The sequence below is a fragment of the Salarias fasciatus genome, chromosome 9 (genome assembly GCF_902148845.1).
Source record: "Salarias fasciatus chromosome 9, fSalaFa1.1, whole genome shotgun sequence".
Classification (NCBI taxonomy): domain Eukaryota; kingdom Metazoa; phylum Chordata; class Actinopteri; order Blenniiformes; family Blenniidae; genus Salarias; species Salarias fasciatus.
Genome location: NC_043753.1, coordinates 15,726,229 through 15,749,292, shown reverse-complemented (window position 1 = coordinate 15,749,292; position 23,064 = coordinate 15,726,229). Strand labels below are relative to the sequence as shown.

Sequence of the window (23,064 nt, the reverse complement as noted above, 5' to 3'; positions counted from 1 at the left end):
GAATGTTTTCACTGTGCAATACATCAAAATATCCTATTTTTTTTTTTTTTTTACATTTTAATTGGAATGAGTCCACACTAAGCACGATGCTGTCACACCAACACACATGACGATCTTCAAAATGACGGCAGTCTTGGCAGCGAACCGGACTCCATTTATTCGGCAATTCAGGTCCGCCGCTGTGGATTCTGCCTCGCGCATGCACTGGTGATAACCGATAGTCACGGTGATGAAGGACGGGGTGAGCAGGGGAGGCGAGTCACGTCACGCAATCCAGTGTGGCCCGCGTTCGTCTCCAGAGAGTTTTCAGACGGACGTTTATCCACCGGAAACCCGTGCGTGCCAGTGAGCAGGGTGTAGTGTACGAGACGTATCCACAAGAAAGTCCGCAGCTTGTGCTGTTCATAAGACTACAGATCTTTTTTATTAGAAATACAGTTCGAAATGAGACTCCAGCCCTATCGAATGAAACGTCAGGTCTTTGTTGAGAGTCTGAAAAGTACAAACGCTTCAGTTTTGATGAACCGAACACCACAGTGTTGCATCGAGTCCGTGCTTCCTGGCTGTTTTACCTCCAGTACAGAAGTCGATTTTCTTCCTTTGTGGCCAGAATTCTGTGATCACAGTTTGTTAAATGAACCATGCCCGTGCTGAGGCGCAACCTTATTTCCATTTTTAATTTCCTGGAGCACTTTCTTCTTCAGCAGCTGAGGATCTTGATGAAGGCCCTCCTGAACTCGACGTTGAAGGTGGTGTAGATGACAGGGTTGAGGGCGCTGTTGACATAGCCCAGCCAGGTGAAGGCGCTGTACAGAGCGGGGGGCACGGAGCACGTCCTGCAGTGGGTGTTCAGGATGTGAGTCACAAAGAAAGGCAGCCAGCAGATGAGAAACACCCCTGGATCAGCGGAGACAGCAGAGATGGATGGAGGAAGGACAACAGGGGAGAGAAGAAAAATGCAATTGTGAAATGTAGGGAAAAGCATTTATGGTGACAATGAAAGGGAAAAGTGTGTGGATGGGTGATGGAAATGAGAGAAAGGAGGAGAAAAAAGACTTTATGTTAGTCTCTTTCAAGGTTTAGCTTCTTTATTCCCCTATAAACGCCATCGTAGTCACATTTCTCTGTAATATCATTACTTTTCTAACCTCTACCAAACTTCACTTCCAGATTAAAGTAACATTTTCTGTATTACTTTTCAGCTGCTATATAATGTTTGAGATGAACTGTCATAGGAAGGACTGTTGGTATTAAATCCCTTAAAGGTCCAAAAAGCGATAGAAATGATTTCTTCTTGCGAAGCTGAAAGCAAAGCAGCTCGAAGACGAGAAAACTTTAAAAACATTTGAGGAGTGAAACTCTGCAGTTTGACACATTTTGAAGTTCAACTCCACATCTGAGTATATTTGCAAATCAGATTCAGTTCAGAACAGTTAAAAAAGTAATTCGAAACCAAATGCATTGCACTCCCACCCAGATGTTTCATTCAGTTTGTCTCCCCAGACAACGCTACGCCCCATAGTGCATCTCTCTGAACACCGTGGCTCTGCAGGGGGAGAGTTTGGGTTGAGCTGACCTTGCTGCAGTCCAGACCGACTGAAAACTTTCTGTGCGTCACAGTCTGGCAATGAAGAGGGCAGCTGGAATGCCAAATCAACCGAGAGAGGATCAACTTTTCTCTCCCAGAACTCCAGCAAATCGTTCTTTTTCCTCATAATCTCAAGGAGGGCTTTTTTTTTTTTTTCATCACGCGCACACTTTGAGAAAAACATTGAAATTTAGTCAATAAAGTCGAAATAAAATGTGGAGAATAAATTCGAAGCGTCTCCTTGGTCCATCCTTACTCCTCCTCCATACAGCCGAAAAGCATTCAACGTGATGTTTCTTTTTCCCTTGCAGAGAGCACTTTTCACAGTGTGCTGTAGGAATCTTAACTGCAGCATGAGATCTGAATAAACAGACGCTTTTCAAAGTCGGGTCCAAACAGCCTCTCACCAGCGTGGCTCGATATAATGTACTGCCAGACAGATGCTTTTGAGCCTGTTCGCTCACATCAGACAGCCGCGCACGTCGTGTAATTACAGACAAGGCTGCAGCGCTCTCCAATACGGAGGAGTGTAACCGATGAATCAGAGCAGACGTTTTCACTTTAGTCTTGACGTTTTGACTTTTTTTCTCCAAGTGCATGATGATAATTTTCTTTTTTTTTTTTTTTTTTCAATTTTATTCTCTCATTAGTGGCCTTAATACTGTTCTGTAATGATCAGATAGTTGCGATCAAATTCTAAAAGAGCTCAGATATCTCACTTCCAACATCTGCTTCAGATTTCATTTTTTTATAAAAAAAAACACAATGACTTTATGAGAAGTGAATATCGAAGTGTTGCGTAAAGTTTAATTGCAGGAGTCAAAACACTCCCAACCTCTGACTTGCTGTGTATTCTTAAGCAGGTTCAACCCATTAGCAGCCAGCAGGATGAGGGTTATTTTGTATAAACAGGTCTACGAACAGCGCTGCCGGACCGCTCGTTACATCCCGGCCTGATAATTGGGGTCACGGCGTTGTGGGGAGGCTGAGGAGCAGGTGGGAAACTGCTCGGATTGATATTGACTTGTGTGTGTGTGTGTGTGTGCGCGTGTGTGCCGTAATGCAGTCAGACACCTCTGATTACACTTTTTGTCAGTGAGCTCTGTGATGTGCCAGCGCTAACTGGACCGGGCTCAAAGCAACCTGGATGCTAATTGGAGCGTGTTGAAGCGGCGTTATTAGCTTCCTCCAAACACACACACACACGCCCGCGCCGCGAACCTGAAGCCAGAAACACTTCACACGTCTCCGTTTGATTTATTGTGGTTCTGCAGAATGTGCAGCCACAAGCAAACGGCGTTAAGCAAACGTCTCACACCGGCATCGGCGAGTGAAAAAAGCAGGTGAGGAAAAAAAGCTCATCAAAAATATATATTAAGGCAGCTGAAGCGGAAAAACTCCCAGCTCAGACACATAACGCTACCTGTGTTCTATGCTAACGTGACATTTACTATCGTGTCGGACCTTTAACGGCGGGTTCTACTCACCGAGCACGATGGCCAGCATCTGAGTGGCCTTCTTCTCGCGGGCGTGCATGGTCCTGAAGCGCGGGTTGTTGATCTGGGAGTGCGACGCCGGCCGCAGCGCCGTGTGCGTCCGCCCGTTGGACAGGTCCTTCACCTCGCTGGTCCTGGCGGGAGGGACCTTCACCTGGTGGTGGTGGCGGCCCTCCTCGGCGCCGTTCTCGGCCCTCTCCTGGTCCTGGTCCAGGTCCAGCTCGGTGCGGCCGCAGGAGGCGTGGCTGATGCTGCAGTAGTTCTGCGTGTCCACCGCCGGCAGCACCGAGTTCTCCACCGGTCCCGTCTTCGGCCGTTTGCGCCACAAGCATCCCGACAGTATGCTGGTCTTGGAGGGAGCGGAGGGCTCCACACTCTGCTGGACGAGCAAACATGCGGAAAAGAAACATTTTCCTTTTAGAAACTGCCACAGATCACGTTTACTTTTTTCCTCATTAGCTCCTTTTCTAGCTAAACGTCAAAGCATCGTTGAGCTAACATTTACTCTTGTTCACCTAAGTGACAAAACATTCTCCCAGCCGCGTTTCTTTTAATCGCCCAGCTTATCCGTTTTGCTTTCTTTAATTGTGGTCTCAGTGTCTCAGTTCTCTTCCGACGCACTCATTATGCAGTTTCCAAACGCTGCAATCAGCAAAAACACTCGAGCGCCGAATGATGAAGACGGAGAAGCATTTTAGCAGCATGTTTTCTCTGGAGAAATTAAAAACCTAGCTCCAGGGCTGCTACAAATCACAACCAAGGTAACAGAAACGTGTGAAATCCCACTACCTGAAACTTAAATATACAAGGTCATGTGTCACACTGGACCAAAGTATTTAATCCTGAGTCAACTACAAGATTAGTGCAGCTTTCATTTTGGAGTTGACTGATTACGTGACTTCGCTCAGACCCGCTGTAGCTCACCCCTCTTGTGTCTAACAGGAGCGCTCCTACATCAAGCCAACAGAATGACACTCATAACTGGCAGCTTTAACCAGTTTACACTTCAAGAGCCTTTCAGACAGATAGTGTCCCCACTCTCTTTATAAAAAAAAAATGCAACTTTTGCTCACTTGTCGTTTCCTGTTTCAGCAAACTGAACAATGCAAATGTACCACGTGCCTCTGGAGCGCCAGGAGTCTTCACCTCACTGTGAAGTATTGTACATTGTGTGTTTCACGCTGTGAGGAGAAACTGCACTCTCTCGGGGGGAAAATTACCGATTGTTACTTCTCCTGCCTTTGAACCGTGTGTAGGTTTTTCTTGCAGGTGCTGCAGTGCGTCACCAACACACTGCGCTCAGGTGACGCAGCACAGCAAGCTGCCTCGGAATGGCGATTTTCAGCTGACCTCTGTTTGCGTGCGAACCACTCAGCGACTGGAGCGGTTTGGGTCTTTTCATTCAAAATGAAACACCTACCACTTTGATCTTTATGGGTGACAAGTCCTCCTTTGCCTTGGGAGTCTCCTCCTGCAGACAGGTCTCCTGGGATCCAGGAGAAAAGTTCAAGATGGAGAAAACACAGAAACAATCGTTAACTTGAAGAGACATTCGTCCAACTCACTCCCTTACGTCTTCATGTAGAATATTATTGCGCTTGAGACTCAGATCCCCGAGGATGCTTTAATTAACATTCAAACAATTCTCACTGACACATTGAAACAAATGAAAGGAATGATAATTCGTGTATCTTCTGTTGTAGGTCAGTTTCGTTCCCAAGGGAATCGCTCAATTACAGCTCAACAAAATTACAATAACAATGGGTGCTTTTGAAACACATCAAATGATCTGTCACTCCGCTGAGCCGCAGTCCGATCCTGCTGTTTGAAAACTCTTCTCCACTAAAAGTCTCTCAGCCCGAAGCCCCTCCGGGGCCTGGATCTTCACAACCCGCGTCTCTCCACTCATGGATGTGATTCCAAACCGGGGCTCAACCACAACCAATTATCTGTAACCCGGTGTTAAAGTCGAGGACCTGATGGTGAAAGTGTGTGTGCAGTGAAGGGGAAAAACAGAGTGGGATGAATCCGGTCGCGTCTCGCTGGAAGCTCCTGGCTAAAGCTAAACCGGGCGTCTTACTGGATGGAATTATCTAATAGCGTCTTTTTATACAGCGCGTTTTAAAAATAGGGGGAGATACAGATGCAGAGTACGTGACCTGATGTCTCCTTGCCCCTGGTTATTAAGATAAAGCCCTCATTTGTGTGATAGATGGAATTGGGGCAAACGTTGGAGTGATGGATATGATCAAAACCCGACAGCTTGAGAGCAACATGCAGATGCGGATCATAATGAGAAGGCGGCGTTTAAAGCCCAGCGCTACCTCTGACACCAAATCATTAAGAGTGAAAAATGAGGGAGCATTATCATTTTTTAAAGAACATATAAAAAGTGAAAGAGACACAATATCTATAGCTATCTATCTCATGTTTTATGCAATATACACTTTATTTTACTGGTAATGAGGCTGACTGTCCCTCCGGCCTGCGTGGCCACCATGGGGTCCAGAGCCTTCAGCCTCTGGAGCTCACCCCACCCACCCACCAGGGACAGCCAGTCCCTCCACTACAGCTTCTGCTTCCAGAGTCACAATGTTTTTAATTGCCATTAAAAGCACTATTCTGTACAGTGTTCTGAAGGACGCGCTGACAAATAAGATGTATCATTATAATTATGACTCTGTCCATCGTCGGGCAGATCTCCGTGCAGTGACAAGATGCTCAGATGTTGAATGCCATCTATTATCCGGCTGTCAGCATCGCCGCTGTGAACACGCTTTGATTCTGGTTTTCGCAGGATTGTTCATCTACTAAATATTTTATTTCTTTAAGATGCGATACAGTTTAGTGTAGCAGAGTCCAAAGATGGATGCACAAACAGAGTCCACGTTGAGATCGGCTATTTTTAACATGACAGGCTGTTTAATTAAGAACAACTTCGGATTTGCGGCGAGAGGCGTGTCAGCCGCCTGCAAGCACAGCTATACATTTACATTCCATCTTTGATCTGTGTTCATTGAAAAGCCTGGTTTCTCCCGGCCGACATTTACATAACCCCCTCCGAAGCAGAATACTGACATAACAACACTACATCCCCGGGATTCTCGTGACATTGCCTCTGAATGCTTTTACCTGTGACTGTTTGTTGAACAGAATTCTGCATAATCAGAAAAAAATTATTTTTGACCAAGGCAGTTTTTACATCGTTCTTCTGACAGTAGAGCTCTTTACTTTACAGTTTCTGCTGTGAAGGAAGCAGCGATGAGACTTTAGGGGTGGATTTGTACTGCGAGAGCCTCAACCAGAGTATAGAGGTCCATCGCAATTTGCAAGTCATTTTCTCTGTGTGTCTTGTGTGTGTGTGTGTGTGTGGGTGTGTGCATGGAAATGAGAGACCAGATATTCATATTTAGATTAAAAAATATATAAAGATAATTCTAAAGGAAGACCTTGTGTCTACAAAATTTGAAATTACTCCTTCATAAATGTTTAATTTCATACAATCACATCTATAAAGTTTTACAACAGTGCCTTCTGGGACATAATTAATCACATTACGATCAATCTGTCAAGGATTCGTCACTTTTTTCAGTCCTCATGTGTCTGCAGTTGGGCTAAGAAGTCGCTCTTTAAGTGGAAAGGTGATCCTGTTCAACAAGGTCGTACTCAAGATTTCCTGATGTGTGAAAAAGCTGAAAAGCCAAAGAAAATGGATTTCTCTTCTTCTAACTTAAATATAAGCATGGATTATTAATGTATTAATGTAAGCGGATTGTTCCTAAATTTCTCATCTTCTACATCAATAAGTTTCGCTGTGAGACACATTCCTGTTGAAATATAGCAAGTAAAACCAAAATGAAGTCAGAAACATCAATAATCATGCAGATATTTGAATACTTTGCAGCCTGCAGCCTCTGGTTAGAATGAGGGGAAAGAGGAAGCAGATTTAAGCGAGCAGACTCACCACCGACGGCGGTATGGAGCCTGGCTGAACTTTGCCGCTGGCCTGTCCGAAGGTGATCCTCTTCCGCCTCATCCTGAGGAAGACGTAGATGCGGATGTAGACCAGCAGGGTGACAATAAACGGCAGGTAGAAGGACACCACAGAGGAATAGATGACAAAGTCAGGGTTGGAGATGGAGCACACCATAGGATCATCTGCGGCAAGAGGAAAGTCACATTATGCGAAAAGCCGCACGGCGACAGGAGGAGGGCATCATTGACAGGTGACCTCTGACCCTGGAGCATGCTTTGTATCATTGTTGCCTTCATGTTCTGCCTGAATTGTGAGCTGAGCAGTGCAGTAAGCAAGAATCATAGGTAAGACTCCCAGAGCAACGAGTGATTGATTTGATAATAAAGACATAATATTCAGCAAATTATGTTGACAATAACATGTAAACACATTTTTCAATCAATCTTCCAGAGCGATCTGCACAAAGGCAGCCGTGCACTGCAATTTGGAGAAAAAAATGACCCACAATCTCACCACAGGTGTAAAATATACATTGCATGTCAGGGTTATGAACAAACTGAGGAGCTCTTTAAATCAATGCCTCAGACACACAGAGATGGAGACATGGACAGATAAACTCCTCTCTCAAAGCTTCAGCCTCTACATCCATGTCATTTCTCCGTGTTGTTTCACAGGTGTAAGACATCTGTCTGCCTCTCTGACTGTGTGGTTTCAGGATTTCTGCTGCCGTTGCAAACAGGCGTGTGGAACAAACTAACAGCTCAGATCTGAATGAGTAGATTCACATTGTGTTTGACTAATGCGCCTGACTGTGTGCGCAATCACGCGTCTGCGCTGCTTGCTATTAAAATCCAATAGATACTGATCACAACGCTCAATTTTTGTTTTGTTTTTTTTAGGGTTGGAAATTTTTCTGTTACTTCACAGAGGATAATATTTTTGTCAACTCAGTCAATATCGAGTCGCACATAGCAGGTGCAGACAAGACGATGCCAGATGGACACCGAACTCATTCAATCAGGCTACAACATCGACGATGAACTGAAAGTGTGGGAGCTTCTGAGCACTGCATGTCAATAAAGTTGGAGCGTTTACAAGACCAACTATTTGATCCGGAGCCTGAATCATGCCCCAAATTCACAGCGTAATACACTGGAGTATCACATGGAAAGCAATTTGTCATGCTGCAGAGTGGAGAAATGAGCATTTCCCTTTATTCCAATTTGCTCACATGGTGCATAACCACACGGCTAATTTAAGTAGCTTCAAATTGCCTCATTTTTAAATTATCTGAGTGGGTCATAACAGTCTTAATGCTGAATGTTATGAAGATTTAATTTTAGCTGTGGTGGCCTGGAAGCAATTTCCCACTGGTTTGTTGCATTTTCTATACCAAGTGGGAGGTATTGTTGCTGTCAAGATCGTCCCACATCTGAGACTCAGTGTTACATCACACACGCGCACACGCGCACACACACACACACACACACACACACACACACACATGCACGCACAGCCTTTCCCAGTCAGCTGCTCTTACAGCCACGTCCCCCAAATCTCAACACGCTCCAATTTATTATCCTAGATTTTAACACCGATACCATCTGTGTTTTATTAAGGCTTCACAGAACTCAAAACAGACTCCAACAGGACACCACAGCATATTTAAAGGCTGCGTGCTCCTCTGACATCTCCGCGAAGGTGCATTTCCTGCCCCTCTGCTACGGTTAAATAGTGAATTTTACAATCAAAAGGTGTCTCTGCGTCTGCCGTTCATCCTTTCGTTGCTGTCTGCTCAACTTGGCTGAAAGGAGAACCAGTCAAAATGTTGATCTGACCTGTGGTGTTGAAGCCAAACAGGAGAGGACAGGAGACGGCGAAGGCCAGGACCCACACGGTGGCAATCATCACAAACACTCTCTTCCTAGAGCGGTGTGTGGTGTTGTACAGCACGGGCATCACGACCGCCGTGTACCTGCAAACACACACACACACACACGTGACAATCTGGACGGCTTTGAAAACTTGTGCCGTTGTTGTCGGTGACATTTGGATGAGGAGAAAGTGCTGGTGCTGGTATTCTAAAAAGCAATAATTGGAGGGCGCAGCAGCGTGTCCTTGAAAAACACCGGGCCCCGGGGATGGCCGCAAATGCACCGCCGAGAGCAGGCGGATCATGTAAAGACCAACAATAGAGACGCAAACTATGTGTTTCTATTCAGAAGCAATTTGGGGATTCAGCAATAACCCAAGAGGAGCTTTGATTCAAGAGTTAATCAGCGCACGATATGCCAAGAGTGTCTAATGAGCCCGGGAAGACCGGGTTCAGCGCCGGCTCTGAAGGGGCGGCAATTACGCCGGACCCACACCCAAAATGGATGTGATGTTATGTTGTTTAGAGCCAGATAACTGCCACGACTGTTTATCCTCATCAGACTAATTACTCCGGTCCTTCTCTGGGCGAAATGCAGAGCGAAACCCGGAGCCAAATGAGCACAGGCGCTCACTAAAAATACCCTGCTCCCTGCTTTTAACTCGGCCCGTGCCCTCCTGACGTGGCACCGTCTGGCTGAATGAAAGCCGGAATGAAGAGTTGGAGTGGGGAAAAAATATGCTGCACGGTTTATTGATCAAGTGCTGTACTCTTTTAGTTTCGAATGAAAACAAGACTCATGTGCTCTGAGCCACCGCTCAAAGCTTTACCTGCGCCGGGAGTGCTTCTCACAAAGGTAATTCACCTTGAAGTTTGAAGTTGCGGCTGACTTTCTGGCGGATTTATGTCGCTCCTGTATCACCCGGGTCTTTCATTTTTCAAAATGCGGCAAATCTTTAGCGCTATCAAAGCAGGTTTTGCCATGAACTTTAAAATAAACAAACAGGGATGTCAACCAATCCAGTGCAGATAGGAATTCAGAAACAGTTCATCCTACATAGCACAATTAAAGAGGCAAAAGGTATTAAAATGTTTGATAAATATCTTCCCTATAAATCGACTTAAATGCAGAAAGGAGCCTGAAATTTAAAGGCCAGAAAGTTTCCACTGCTCGCTGAAAAGCAATTCCTTCAGCAAAACTAAAACAAAAGTCACAAAATTTAAATCTTCAAAGACCAAACCAACTTGTTGGTCCCTGAGGACAGAGCGGCTTTCGGGTCACTACCTTCTCCGGCCTTCTCTCCTCTCCTCATCGCTGCCATGAAACCTTAGAGCTCGCATTAAAAGCCAATTCTGGCCGCAAGTAATGCAGTTTACTAATTAATGAGGGGAGAAAAAAAAGGGAAGAACAAAAAACAGCGTCCGTGTGGCGACGGAGAGCACATTTGGGACACAAAACACTGACGTAAAGTCGCTCTTTCTTCACAAGGTCACCTGTTTTTATATTCTGGATTTACGTTTGGTTCTCCATCGTGCAAAAAGATAAATTCCTGTATGACGTTTGCTACGTTGACTGTAGAGTGTTTTTACAGATTTTTCCATGAAAGCGGCAGTTTTCTCTGACCTGAACGTGACACCGAGAGCACTCGGCGTAAATCTGGCCGACTGATCAATACTCGCCATCTCATCACGCACCTTTCTAAGAGCGGGTAGAGCTCGTCTCCTGTGACATTACCACAGTGCTTTTATAAAGAGATTTTATTTAGTAAACCCAACATGTTCAAAAGATACTAAAACACGAGGCAATTACAAGCGATCATGCCCTCAAAAAACTAAAACACTCAGCAGATCTGCGTCTTAAGGAAAGTGCTTCTGCTCCTCTTGTGTTCACAATAAATACAAACACTTCCAATCTCTTCCAGGATGTACAAGTAAAGGCCGCATTCCCCAGGCACGGCCGACTTCTTAGAACCTATTTGATGAATTCTGAATATTGCACCCCTGATGCCTGCAGGTTGTGAGTTCAAACACCGTGGAGGAAAATTAAATATTAACTGAGACACGAGAAGAAAACCAGGCAAATAAATAATGTACAAACAAGATGCAAACAGTTGAAGCTGAAACGCGACACGGGCCCTCCTGCATTAAGGCAAAACAAATATACAGTGATTAGACGCAAACAAGAGCCACACACACACACACACACACACACACACACACACACACACACTTGTCACATGTGCATGATGGGAAAATGTTATCTTACTGCAGCAAGCGATGAAATATCTATGAGAAAGAGGTGAAGGACAGAGCAGAACCCGGCAGAGGTACGGAGATCTGACATTCACTCAGGAGGCGTCAATCAATCAATCAATCAATCAAACTTTATTTACATGTCACTTTTAGAACAAAAGACGCAGCACAAAGGGAGGAAAACCAAACAAATATAGAGTGATGCCCACCCGCTGCTATCAAAACATGAATAAATATCTGTAGTCGTACACAAAAAAACTGATGCACGGCAGAAAAACACACACACATACACACACGCTCACCTGTCGATGCTGATGGCGCACAGGTTGAGAATACTGGCGGTGCACATCATCACATCAAGCGTGACGAAGATGTTACAGTAGAGCCGACTGAAGAGCCAGGCGCCGCCGACCACCTGCACGGGACGGACGGACGGACAGATTAACAGCACGCCGGCGTCCTCTCTCCCTCCCTCCTCGCCGTGGACGCGTGAAGGCACGCGCTCGCACAGGTGACACTGAAGGGTTCATCTCTCCGCTCTGCCAATACCTGTGCTATATTTATTCTGATGTGTTGAAGTTGAATATTTCTGTCCACTGGGATGTTAACGAGGAGAGTTTCTGCCTCGAGCCGCTCTGGAGACGTCAGGCCTGAATGTTTTGATACGCCATCGTGCATGACATGGCTGCCGTTAGCATAACAAGGAAATCGAAGGAGGGAATCTGTACAACACGGTATCTAATTATCTTGCGGAGGATTTCAGTTTTTACTGGAAGGACAGAAACCTCCGTTCCCCCCCGCCCCCTGGACCGGGTCCTGCTGAGGCTGACAGGCTCCAGGTTAGGCTCTATAATGCCTGGTAATAACTGTTTGACAGAGATAAATGGGAATCCAGGAGCCGCCGCCTCACTACTGGATCTCTCAAATACGAGATGGGAATAAACGTCCACCTGCAAGGAGAGGCGGTATCTACCACAGGCACGCACGTGCACGCACCGAGATGCAAATCGAAGCCGCTGTATCTTACACAGATCAGACATGTTCCACAGAGACTAATGCATTCACAAGGACAAAGGTTTTCAAATACACGGGTGAAAAAAAAATAAAAAATCTAACTGCAGTTGTGTTCCCATGTTCAAAAAGGAGTTTTTACAGTCGAGTGTTTCTCTTTCAAAGTGTCTCGACTTGACCGTTGTTCAAGGTGCTTTTGAAATAAAATGGACTGAATTGGAACAAATCAGTGACACCGCTGCAACATCTGAATCATAGTCAGCATTTACAAAACCATAAAGGCGCAAAAACAGCCCACCTTTGCATAAACAAGCGGACCTGGAGACTCACTCCCCTGCATGACGCGGCTCACCACGTCAAACACTCCTCGTTCAAGTGACGGGGACATTAAGTAATGATTTGGGAGTGAGAAACAGGATTTCTCAGGCTCTGCTACATCGATTCGCACTGCTTTTTAATCTCTCCAGTGAATTGTTGAACTTTTGGAGGCTCTGAGCAAAACAGCAAACAGTTGTTACCCTGCAGAAAAGTTGGCTTATGGTGAAAAACAGAAAGGTTAAAGAGCTGCGAACAAAACCAGGACACCTCGTCTACTGAGCTGAAAGGTGAAGCCAACTTTGTGTTTAGCATATGGGAGAAATACATGGAATAGTGTTTTTTTTGTTTGTTTTTTTTTTAATTAGAGCATACATTAACACTGAGCCCAGATGGACTGGAGCTCTGCCTTCTGCGGCAGTCGTAGTTTTTCTCGTGGCCTCTCAGAAAAAGCCATTTCCATTCCCTCCACCTCTTAAATGAAGGGTCTGACAAGTGAACTTAAGTGGGGAAAATGAGAGGAACATGTCAGAAAGGTGGTTTGCAGAAATGTTACAAATTTGACGAACGCTTTCCATGTTTCCAAGTCAGATTTCAGTTACGGTAACTCTATCGAATCAAAAGGCGGATCTGAGGCTGAGAAACATGAATTGTGGAAACCATACCCTCGGTCATCATCCCTGCCTGCACAACTACTATGTTCAAGCGCAGGTCAGGGATCAACCGTACCGATCAGGCACGTGTTTAAAACCTGCTGAGGAAAACGAGAGCGATACTTCAAACCGGCAACACTCTGCTCACAACAAGCTCAATCCCCCGTCGTTCACAAGAGATGCTGTTTGCTCTGCTAGTCCCAAGCCTCCGACGCCGAACATGACTTTCTTTTTCTCTCTGCCTGATTTGAGATAAGACTGGTTCCTTCTGCACCGATATTAAATTTATGAATATTGGACTTTTCTGTCATACTATCTTTAATGACTCATTCCCCGTGGGATTGCAAGATTCCTTCTGAATGTAAAATGAGACGCGCTAAAATAAAAAAAATAAAAAAATTAAAAGAGAGGCGCGTGCTCTTACAGCATGACTGCTCGAGAGGAAGTGAAACTCATGACTGAGGGTCCCAGACACCTTAATTTACCTCTCATAGGATGTAATCATCTTTAATTTGTCAGCTCCTGCTCACTGAGGATGTTAATTTCTTTTCTGGATGACCTGCTGCTGTCGAATCTTCAGCTCACCGTGAGAAAATCGCGCCGTCTGTTTATGGCGGGGGAAACTTTAGAGTGGGGTTGCTTCTCGTTATGCATAACTGGATTTCATCCGGATGAATTTCAGACCTCATGTGGGCAAACACCTGCCCTTGAGGAGGCACATCCAATTTCCCCCCCCCAAGCCTTCAAGGATGCCGCCTCGCACATGGCTTTTGTGCACGTATGTCCAAGATCTTATACAAACAGGATGCTCCTGCAATGAGTTGTTTCGGTGACCCAAGGCCAGGTATGCAAGGACAGGTAATGGAAGTTTCCAAACACTGAGTACACTGAGGAAATGAATAATTAGCAGACAAATTAAGCTTTGCGAGCGAGTAATCTGTGAAGCACAAATCAACAAGGCAACAACCACAGGCGCCTGCTCCTATGATTACTTTGACACTTGAAGCTCAGCCAATTAACTAACGCAGGTGAAGTCATTATTTCATGTTCAATGCGGCCTTCAGCACTGGCCTAAATGAATTTTATCATGATTACTGTCCTCTGATGAGCCACACAGTGGCCACGGTGTAATAAACTTAATGACCAGCATCCTGTTTCTCTTTGACTTGATCAGTTTTTTTTGCCTTTCTTTGATAATCCCCACACAGCTTCCTTTCCTCTCTTTCCTTCCCCAACAGCAGCTCCTCACTCACTGCCAAGGATCTGCGTTTCATTCTTCTGCACATCCTCTGCTGCGCTACTTTCTCTCTGCTTTCGCTTTTTTCCTCCCTCCAGAGCGCCATGTGATTGATTAGCTGCTTCCTATTAGAGGGCACTTGTTCCACATGGGGTGTTTCTACTTCTGCGGATGTCAGGGAGAGGGCGGAGGAAATGTTCAGAGCAGACAGACACGAAAAACAGGTGATAAATAAACGAGAATGGCAAATTGGTTTGGCGCTGATCAAGACAAAGTGAGCGATCAAGTGAAGCGAAGATTTAAAAAAAACCCACTTTGAAGTGTTTATAAGATTCAAATGAGTTGGCCGGTATTTGAAAATGTTAATAAGAATGATAAATTGATATAAACCTTGAACTAACTGACTGGAAACAATAATTAAAATGTAAGAGTAGTACTTCAAATATCTGAATTCATTTCATTGCTACACTTACAAGTATGGCCGAGCAATTAAAGTACAAAATAATGAAAGAATAACAACAGACCAGATTTTAACAGACAGTGTTGAAGTAATGTTCCATGGAAATATTTTAACAGTTCAATGAAATGGCGAAGACAGATACAATCAGCAAGAAAAAAAAAGACTTCTTCACATAATTAACACAGACTTCAGATGTACTTGACACTGGAAGCTAATAATACGTCAAACTATTTCTCAGACCTTTTTAAAGAAATAATGAAGCCGCACGAAAATCATCCTCAACGTGAGAAACATCTTAAAGATGAACCACGTGAAAGTCAGTTAACAGCTAATATTGTTAAACAGAAAAGTTATTCATAGTTCAAAAAGTTAAAAGTCTTCTTTTCTTTCTTTCAGCTCTTCACTTTCATATCTTCAGATAAGACCTCAGAGCTGTGGTTGATCATCACTGGTGTCGTTGTTTATGCAAAATGGACCAACACAGAGAGACTGACAACCATATACTCACATTCACACAACCAGAGAAATCACACCCAGGCACAGGCAGAACATGCAAGCTCTGCACAGAGCGCTGGATCCAGACTCGAACCAGGAGCCCTGTCCTCGTGAGGTGAGAATGAGGGCTAACACAGTAGTACCTCAAAGTAGGACTATATATTTAAAAACAATGCACTGTAATCATTTTATGTTTGGGTTTTGACCTTGAGTGGGGGACCCTGGTTTGAATCCTGGAAAAAAAAAAAAACTATCCAAGTTTATCGTGAAAGTTCCCATGCATGCACACTTCACGCCAACACTAACCTCCAGGTACACGGCCCAGGGCATGACCAGCGAGGCCACCAGCAGGTCGGCCACAGCCAGGCTGACCACCAGGTAGTTGGTGGTGGTCTGCAGGGAGCGCTCCCTCAGCACGGCCAGGCACACCAGCACGTTTCCGAACACTATGGCCAGGATGAGCAGCGAGTACAGCATGGCGTAGTAGTTGCGCCCGCCGTCCTCCTGCGCCGCCGTTGCCTCTGAGCTCTGGTTCCTCTCGTCCCATCCGAGGCGGTCCGACTCGTTCCAGAGCCGCTCCGCGCCGCTAAACACCGCCATGGAGACGTCCCACAGTCATGGGAGTTGAGATGTTTGGCAGACCTTGGCGAGGGGAAAAAACAGCATAATTGGACGTTCACTCGCCGCACAAGCTCCCCTGTTTGGACTGGCGAGCAGGACACACACAGATTGCTCACATCTCATTAGTCAGATCAGTCGCCAATAACACATTAGACGTCTGATCGTGGCAGCAGCACTTCATGTCAAAGAGGATATATCCAGGCTCTTAGCAACAGGCCTGAATAAAAGCTAATGGTTAATATGCACCTGAACAGTAATGCTCTTTGCAGGACATCGCCAAGTGTTTTACTTCTCCTGCTGAAAGTAAAATGGAAGCACATATCGATGCCTCATCAAGATAAAGCTCCGTGGCTCCTATCTCCAGAAAGACTCAGCAGAAAATCCTGCTCTTAACAGCAAACTTAAAACTGCGCCGCGTTTATGATTATTCCAGTCAGCCTCTCAACAGCGCCGTCCTCCTTCCTGTAAATGGCATTCATCTCAGCCAGGAGGAACAGAAGCAGCAAGACAGAGACAGCAGCTTTAATGAGGATCTGGCAGTGTGCCTTTGAGCAGTGTTTCTAGGGTTTGGTTGACCATCGAGGAGTAATAGGTCTATGCTCCCACCCTGCTATCTGCTCCTTGCACTTCATCCTTCTCATTTACTCCCAAACCTCTGGACGTTGTCCAGATATCTGCGCTGCGGTGACGCTCACACCTGTGTCTGGAATGGCAAACAAACTGATCTATCTCATCCAGCGCCCTCCTCTCCCTCTCACAGACGGAAATAGGCTGGAAAAGGCAGAGAAAATCAGATCGTTTTTAGACTTGGCTCAAGCCCAGGAGGCTTTTAAAGATTTCCTGTGTCTATAATTCTCCACTCAGCTCCTCCATGGCTCCAGTATCATGTTTATTGTCCGCAAGAAAACACGGGGAAAAGAAAACTGGGTGCCGGTGCTGATCACCTTCAAGTCTCCTGCCTGCAGCAGTGGGTTTATCTAGAAATCGAGCTGGACAGGTCACAAATAAAAACAGTCATGCCAGGTTTGAAGAAAAGCCCATCACAGATCCACATATAGACAAAAACTTTCCTTCAGAGGTCACAGCATGACACACTGCTTCATGAAGGGTCTGTTTTAAACTTATAGAATAAGAGCTGGTTGAAGCAAATCATACCCTTCATCGCTCTCTCTATGCTGCTCTTATCAATATCTTTCAAACATCACAGAACCCTTGCACGCCCATCCAAACACACTCTCTGCTTCGGCTCATGATGGACACTGGAATGTAAAGGAAAGGTGTGTAACTCTGCATTCCGTGGACCAACAGGCAATTTACATTCCAACAAGATCAATTAGCAGCTGATTGTCAGGAGGATGCCACACAAGATGACCTAAGGTGATACCGTGTGATTGATTCATTTATCATCTTGGATTTATTTCACCTGGCACCGGATAAACTGCGAGAGCCGAGGCGTAATCGTCGATTTCAATTAAATGGTGTAATTGGAGCACTTTATCAGGCTCCGCAATCACGGTGTGAGAAAGGCTGGGGTCAAACACGGTGCGGTGAGATTCGAGACTCATTATGCAAAATGGAAACAAAAATCTTAACAGCACAGGTAGAAGGGAACAACAGAGAAACAAAGAAATTAAGCAGTAACTTTGCAAAAACCGGAGGGTAAACAGAGGAAATCATTACGTTTTTATTTCACAAACAAATAAAAGTGGTTGGATTCACACACCTGTCAGTGTTTCCCGGTGGAGAATTCATCAGATGGCATCGAGGAAAAACATCATCCGCGCAGAGTTAAAAGTTTATCCGATCACTGCGTCCATGGCTGCTGCTGCTGCTGCGAGGGGAGCGCGAGGAGCGGGAGGAGCGCGCGGTGCCATTGCGCACGGGCGAATGCGAGTGTGCGTGGGAAGCTCTCGCACGCGGGTCGAGAAAAGACACACACGCTCACTTTCTTCCGTTCCCTTTCCAGATCCCCGCGGCTCTGTGACAGCAGCGCTCCACACTTTGGATGCGCGTAACGACGTGGCGCGTCAGGTGTTTTCCATTTGCGCGTGCATTCCTAAGAAGGTGTTGTGGTTGAAAAAACAAACAAACAAACATGTAACTGGATTAAGTTATTATATCTAAATGTTGTGTTGTTAAAAAAAAAAAGTCTGGTGGTTCTGTTTCTCGCTGTGACCCTGAGCCGTGTAAGTCATTCTATGCTGGAAGTGACATTCGCGTAAAAATAGCCGAATGTCGGCCTCACGGAGCAACCAGTTGAGGGACCACCAAGAACTACGGAGCGTAAATTAGGTCAGTCTGCGTCTATGCATGGAGAAATGTAGGCTACGGGCTGGCAACAGACACCACTGTGTATCCAGCTCCATATGGAGTTTCACAGGAAATGCAAATGCTGTATACTATACATGCTATTTAATAATAATTAGCCCTGCAGGAGTCCCTGGAGGACCCACCAAACCATATCCAAATCATTTGAAGTGTTGCTTTCCCACCCTTCATTCAAAATCTCATACATGTCATAATAATAACAACAAGGGGGGAAAATAAACCTGCTTCCTGTGGAACCTAATTACATTTTCCCATTTTCTAAAATTAGTTTTAGCACTACATAAAGCCATCATTCAAGAGGCAAACTGAAGACCATGTGGTTGACATTTCAGAATTTTGTTATCTGTAGTACAGATTTATTACAAAGCTTTGGTAAAGTGCATTTACAAAAAAAATAGAAAAGAAAAGGGAGAGAGCTGGCAGCAGTTGATGACCTGCTTTGTGAAAGTGCAGTATAGGTGACAAACAGCCGCTCTCTGATCATTTTTCACCACAAACCACTTGACTGCTTGTGTTTTGACTCATGAAAAAGTGTCCAAATGTCCTTGCTCCTCAGTGGAAATTTGAGCAATCCCTCTTCTCCACAGCAGCATGCTGTTAAATATCTTCTGTAAAGTGTCCATAAGACACATTATAGCTGAAATGAGTTTGAAGATTGACTGAACTGATGGTGTCCGATGTCCATCACATGTGAAATTTGAACTTGGGACACATTTACAGAGGACAGTGATTCTTCTCCTCATTTATAACTTGTGTTCATTACATTTTAATGTCTTTTGCACTGTATTTATGTACATTATGTAACTTTAAGGAAATCAGTCTCAGTCCAGCCCACATGAGCTCCAAGAGGTGTGTGTATTTTTCTCTGCAGTGGCTTTTGTGCCACTGACTTTGTGATTTATGATGCAGAGTTCACCATGTCGAAAGGAGAAGGGTGTTTGGGATAGAGCCTCCTCCAGACTCCAAACTCATCACCGGAGGTGTGTGAACCCTCAGTGTGTCCTCACAAGCCCTCCACCCCCGCCACACACACACACACACACACACACAGATCACAACAACGGAATTGATTCCTCCAGCCACACACACACACACACACACACACAATCACAAGGGTTATGACAGGAAGGAGTAGAGTGAAGTGGGAGGATGTGCAGACCTTGTGCAGATAGACTCTTGACAGCCACTGACAGGGCGGTGGCTAACAGGATCTATATCTGTCTAGACTAACACCAATGTGAAGGTCAGGCCTGAGAGGGCATCGCTCCAGTAATGATAAAGGACAGTGGTGGGGCAAAATGGAAATGTACATTATATGGGTTGGTTGAAATCATGGCGCCCTCTACTGGTAGAAAAGCTCAATTGCTGTAGTATCCTGAAAAAAAAGGTAATATTGACAGATGACCTTTGGCATGACATAACGCACTTAACTTAGAGCAGGTAAAGGATTTTTAAGCTTCTTGTCAGGAATTGAGTGGAGTTCATTCCTGGATGAGTTAGATCAGACACACCAATCAAAGGGGAACCTCCACAATACTGTGCATACATGTGGTGATAATATTATGACTGAACATTGGAAATCAATCAGTTTTGGGATCGTGTCAAAAAGCAAAATAAACAAATGAACCATGTTGAGTTATAATAGAAAAAAAAGTTTTCTGCTGCTAATCTCATAAATGGATGCTCCTTACCAATTTAACAGCACTGGAAAGGGACAATATGACTTTCAAATAGTGTGAGAACACAAATACTGAGATTTATGCAGAGTAAATAAAGAGCATTTTAAAGATAATAATGATCTGATTCTGTATGGCGCTGTTGTATGCTCACACACCATACAGCTTTAAAAAAGGATTACTCAGAGATGTTTGACTTTTAAAAGTTTTAATTAGCCTCCAATCATCGATCATGACAGAGTTTTTAAATCATCACATATCTTTATGGAAGATATTAAACATATGGAGCAGTTTCCTATAAAGTAACCGCCACGGGGAAAGGCCTCTTGATTTCATTTCCCTTCTTTTTCAATCCACTCTGTGTAGCCTCCTTTATAATGTCTCACCCTGAGAAAAGAAAACAATGAAGAAGGGTTTAGTCTCTCGAAGTCTGGACTGGTTTTCTACTGAAAAAACTAATCTAGAATGCAACAAGTGAAGAATCATCTAAGGACATGTACTTTAGCTGAGGCTTAAATGAAAGCGTGACATTTTCCAAGTGTACAAACAGAAGCATCTGCTGCTATTTACTTGCTGAATCCGAGCTGGTAGGCGATGGCCAGCGCTTTGGCGCTCCTGTTTCCACTCCTGCAGTAAAACACAGTGTTGTTGTCATCCTTCCCAGGAGGCTTCACTTCGAACTTCTTCTGGAACAGCTCAGGAGAAAGCTTCAGAGACTCCTCCAGGGTGTCCACTGTACAAACACACACACACACACAGAGGAAATATTAAGGATGAATCCAGTAAAAGAAGAGGTGTAAATCTTATTGGAGTGTGTTTTCTCACTGACATGGGATGTTGACGGCCTCTGCGATGCGACCGGCCTGGAACTCATCAGGGGTTCTCACATCAAACAGCTGGATGTTGCTGCTTGAGAGCATGGTCTTCAGTTCTGGGTAGCTCACCTGTGAAGCTGGAATTAAACAAAAAAACAAAGGAATAAAACATATTTTAGTGCTCAAACTAAAATACAAAACAGTATCAACTGACCATCCATCTTGTCTGAACTCAACTCCAGCTGCTAAAAACAGATGCTTCTGTCAAGCTGAAGCTTTCCATCAACACAGCTGAAAGACCATTGTTTTCTACGTGAAACAGAAATGCCAGAGTCGAGCAAACTCTCAGCTGTTTGGAACAATGTCAGAGGCTGGATGGTCAACCTGCAGGCTATTCAGCTGAGGAAAGCTGCCAGGAGAGTCATAAAGGACTGCAATTACAGGGCCATATACAAGTTTTACAGTCCAAACAGCGCTCTAAAACAAATTGAAAGGATTATTGGGAATATTATGGCAGCCACTAATTCAATAATCACAAATTACTGACAGGAGCAGGTTGGTTACAGTGTAATGAAGGTTATTTGTTTGCTAAAAGACCCGAGTCAACACCAGGAAATGCATTTTCTGTTTTTTTTTTTACCATTCTCGGACAGTTCCCCGTAAATTGGACAGGTGGTTGTAAAAGCCCGAAAATCTGGAGCCAATGTGGAGGGAAAGCTGCGGTTCGCAGCCGTGACAAGCTGACAGCAACCCCGAGACAGCAGGAAGGAAAACATGGTGAAAAGAAACGCAGCCCGCAGCCTGCGGGCGAATAGTTCAACCATCTCTTCTTCTTCAGAAACACTAAACTGCGTTTGACGCCATCCGCAGGTCGAAGGAGTTATTGCCCCAGAGTTCAGTTACCCCGAGACACAGGAGGAGCAAATGAATTTAGTTCCCACATTAAATACACCCCTACGAGCCAGTCCTGCAGTCCAGACTCACCTTCAGGCTTCAGAGGAGCGGAGGACAGAGAGGAGTCCATCAGGGAATCAAACCAGGGACCTTTTTGAGCTTTAAAAACTGAGTCTCCTTAACTCAATCAAGAGCCTCCAGATGAGCGGTGTCAAATATAAGGCCAGAAACCAGTCTGCAAGAGGTTTCAATCCAGCTTCTTCCCCAAACTACCAGGCAAATGGTGGAAAATGTGAATATTTGTGACCAAACCCAGTGAGTACATAAATGGGAGGAACAGAAAAGTGCCAAGAAAGCCCTCAACCATCTGAGTATTGACACAAATAAATTAATTTCATGGGTACACAAAGGGCGTGACGCAGGTGAGTTTATTTTATGGGTAGGGGCTGTGTGAGAGGCCTGAAGGTAAACACAGAAAGCTATGGATTGAAAATAAAAGGGTTTTATTTCACAATCCTAACAGCCTGGTTTACAAAGGGAGACCCACCGAGCGTCAGACTGCATGACGCTAAACAACCCATCAATCCTCCAGGAACACTCAAGATGTGGCCCCTGAACGAAAATGTGTTTGACCCTGGAGGGACTGAGAAGAAAGCTGAGATCTATCATGAACAACGTCTCCGGCACTGTGGGTCAGAGACACTTCCTTCTACCCAGACCTGCTGAAGAAAGCTCTTCAGCACTGGTCCATTCTTCTAGAACTGTTATCTGCTGAATAAGCTCTTTTACCTATTAAGAGTTAAATTTGTTTCATTATTATATTGTAAATATACCAATCTGTTTGCTTTTAGTGGACAGTGATGGTTTAGAGGTTGGTATAGCATATTTGGGAAGTTTGAAGGTCCAAATCCCTCAGCTGGTCCATGAGCAGTGGCTCTGGCAGCAGCGTATCGCAGTTCTTCTCTGAAACCACAAGGGGGCGCCACAGGACCATTTAGTGAACCTGACCAGCTGATATTGATTTATTTTCCCCCAAACTGCCCACATCACCCCCAAAGTATTTCTTCTTTTCGTATTTCTTTTGTCAGCTTGTTTTCTGTTAAATTGGAGACATTGACGTGTATAATGTTGAAACTGAAGATATTGATTTTTCTTTGAATTTTAGTACGCAAGGATAAAATTAATTCGCAGATTGTGTCTGAGGAAAATGAGCAGCTGTCAGAAAAGCATCTACTATCCAGCATCTCAGTTCCTTGTAGGCCTGAGGCAGAAAAGAAAAAAAAAACAAACAAAAAAAAACCTTTTTTTTTTTCTCTCAACAATTTCATGAGTTGTTAAGAGTTGCTATTTTGGAGCTCCTTGTCCTTGGAGCT

The 23,064-nt window shown here is 44.7% G+C and overlaps 2 protein-coding genes across 2 annotated transcripts; both read right to left on the bottom strand.

The window, feature by feature from the left end:
- Positions 1 to 662: 662 nt before the first annotated feature.
- drd3 (dopamine receptor D3) lies at positions 663 to 17,815 on the bottom strand. The gene is made up of 8 exons (XM_030099675.1): positions 17,702 to 17,815; positions 15,664 to 15,999; positions 11,489 to 11,601; positions 8,899 to 9,035; positions 7,049 to 7,242; positions 4,505 to 4,570; positions 3,076 to 3,463; positions 663 to 897 (listed from the first exon to the last, which is right to left on the bottom strand). The coding sequence occupies exons 2-8, from the start codon at positions 15,955 to 15,957 to the stop codon at positions 701 to 703; spliced, it is 1,389 nt and encodes a 462-aa protein (XP_029955535.1). The 5' UTR covers positions 15,958 to 15,999; positions 17,702 to 17,815; the 3' UTR covers positions 663 to 700.
- A 2,364-nt stretch (positions 17,816 to 20,179) lies between these two features.
- On the bottom strand, positions 20,180 to 21,703 carry LOC115394474 (thiosulfate:glutathione sulfurtransferase). The gene is made up of 4 exons (XM_030099791.1): positions 21,438 to 21,703; positions 20,812 to 20,934; positions 20,553 to 20,715; positions 20,180 to 20,369 (listed from the first exon to the last, which is right to left on the bottom strand). The coding sequence occupies exons 1-4, from the start codon at positions 21,619 to 21,621 to the stop codon at positions 20,315 to 20,317; spliced, it is 525 nt and encodes a 174-aa protein (XP_029955651.1). The 5' UTR covers positions 21,622 to 21,703; the 3' UTR covers positions 20,180 to 20,314.
- Positions 21,704 to 23,064: the final 1,361 nt, after the last annotated feature.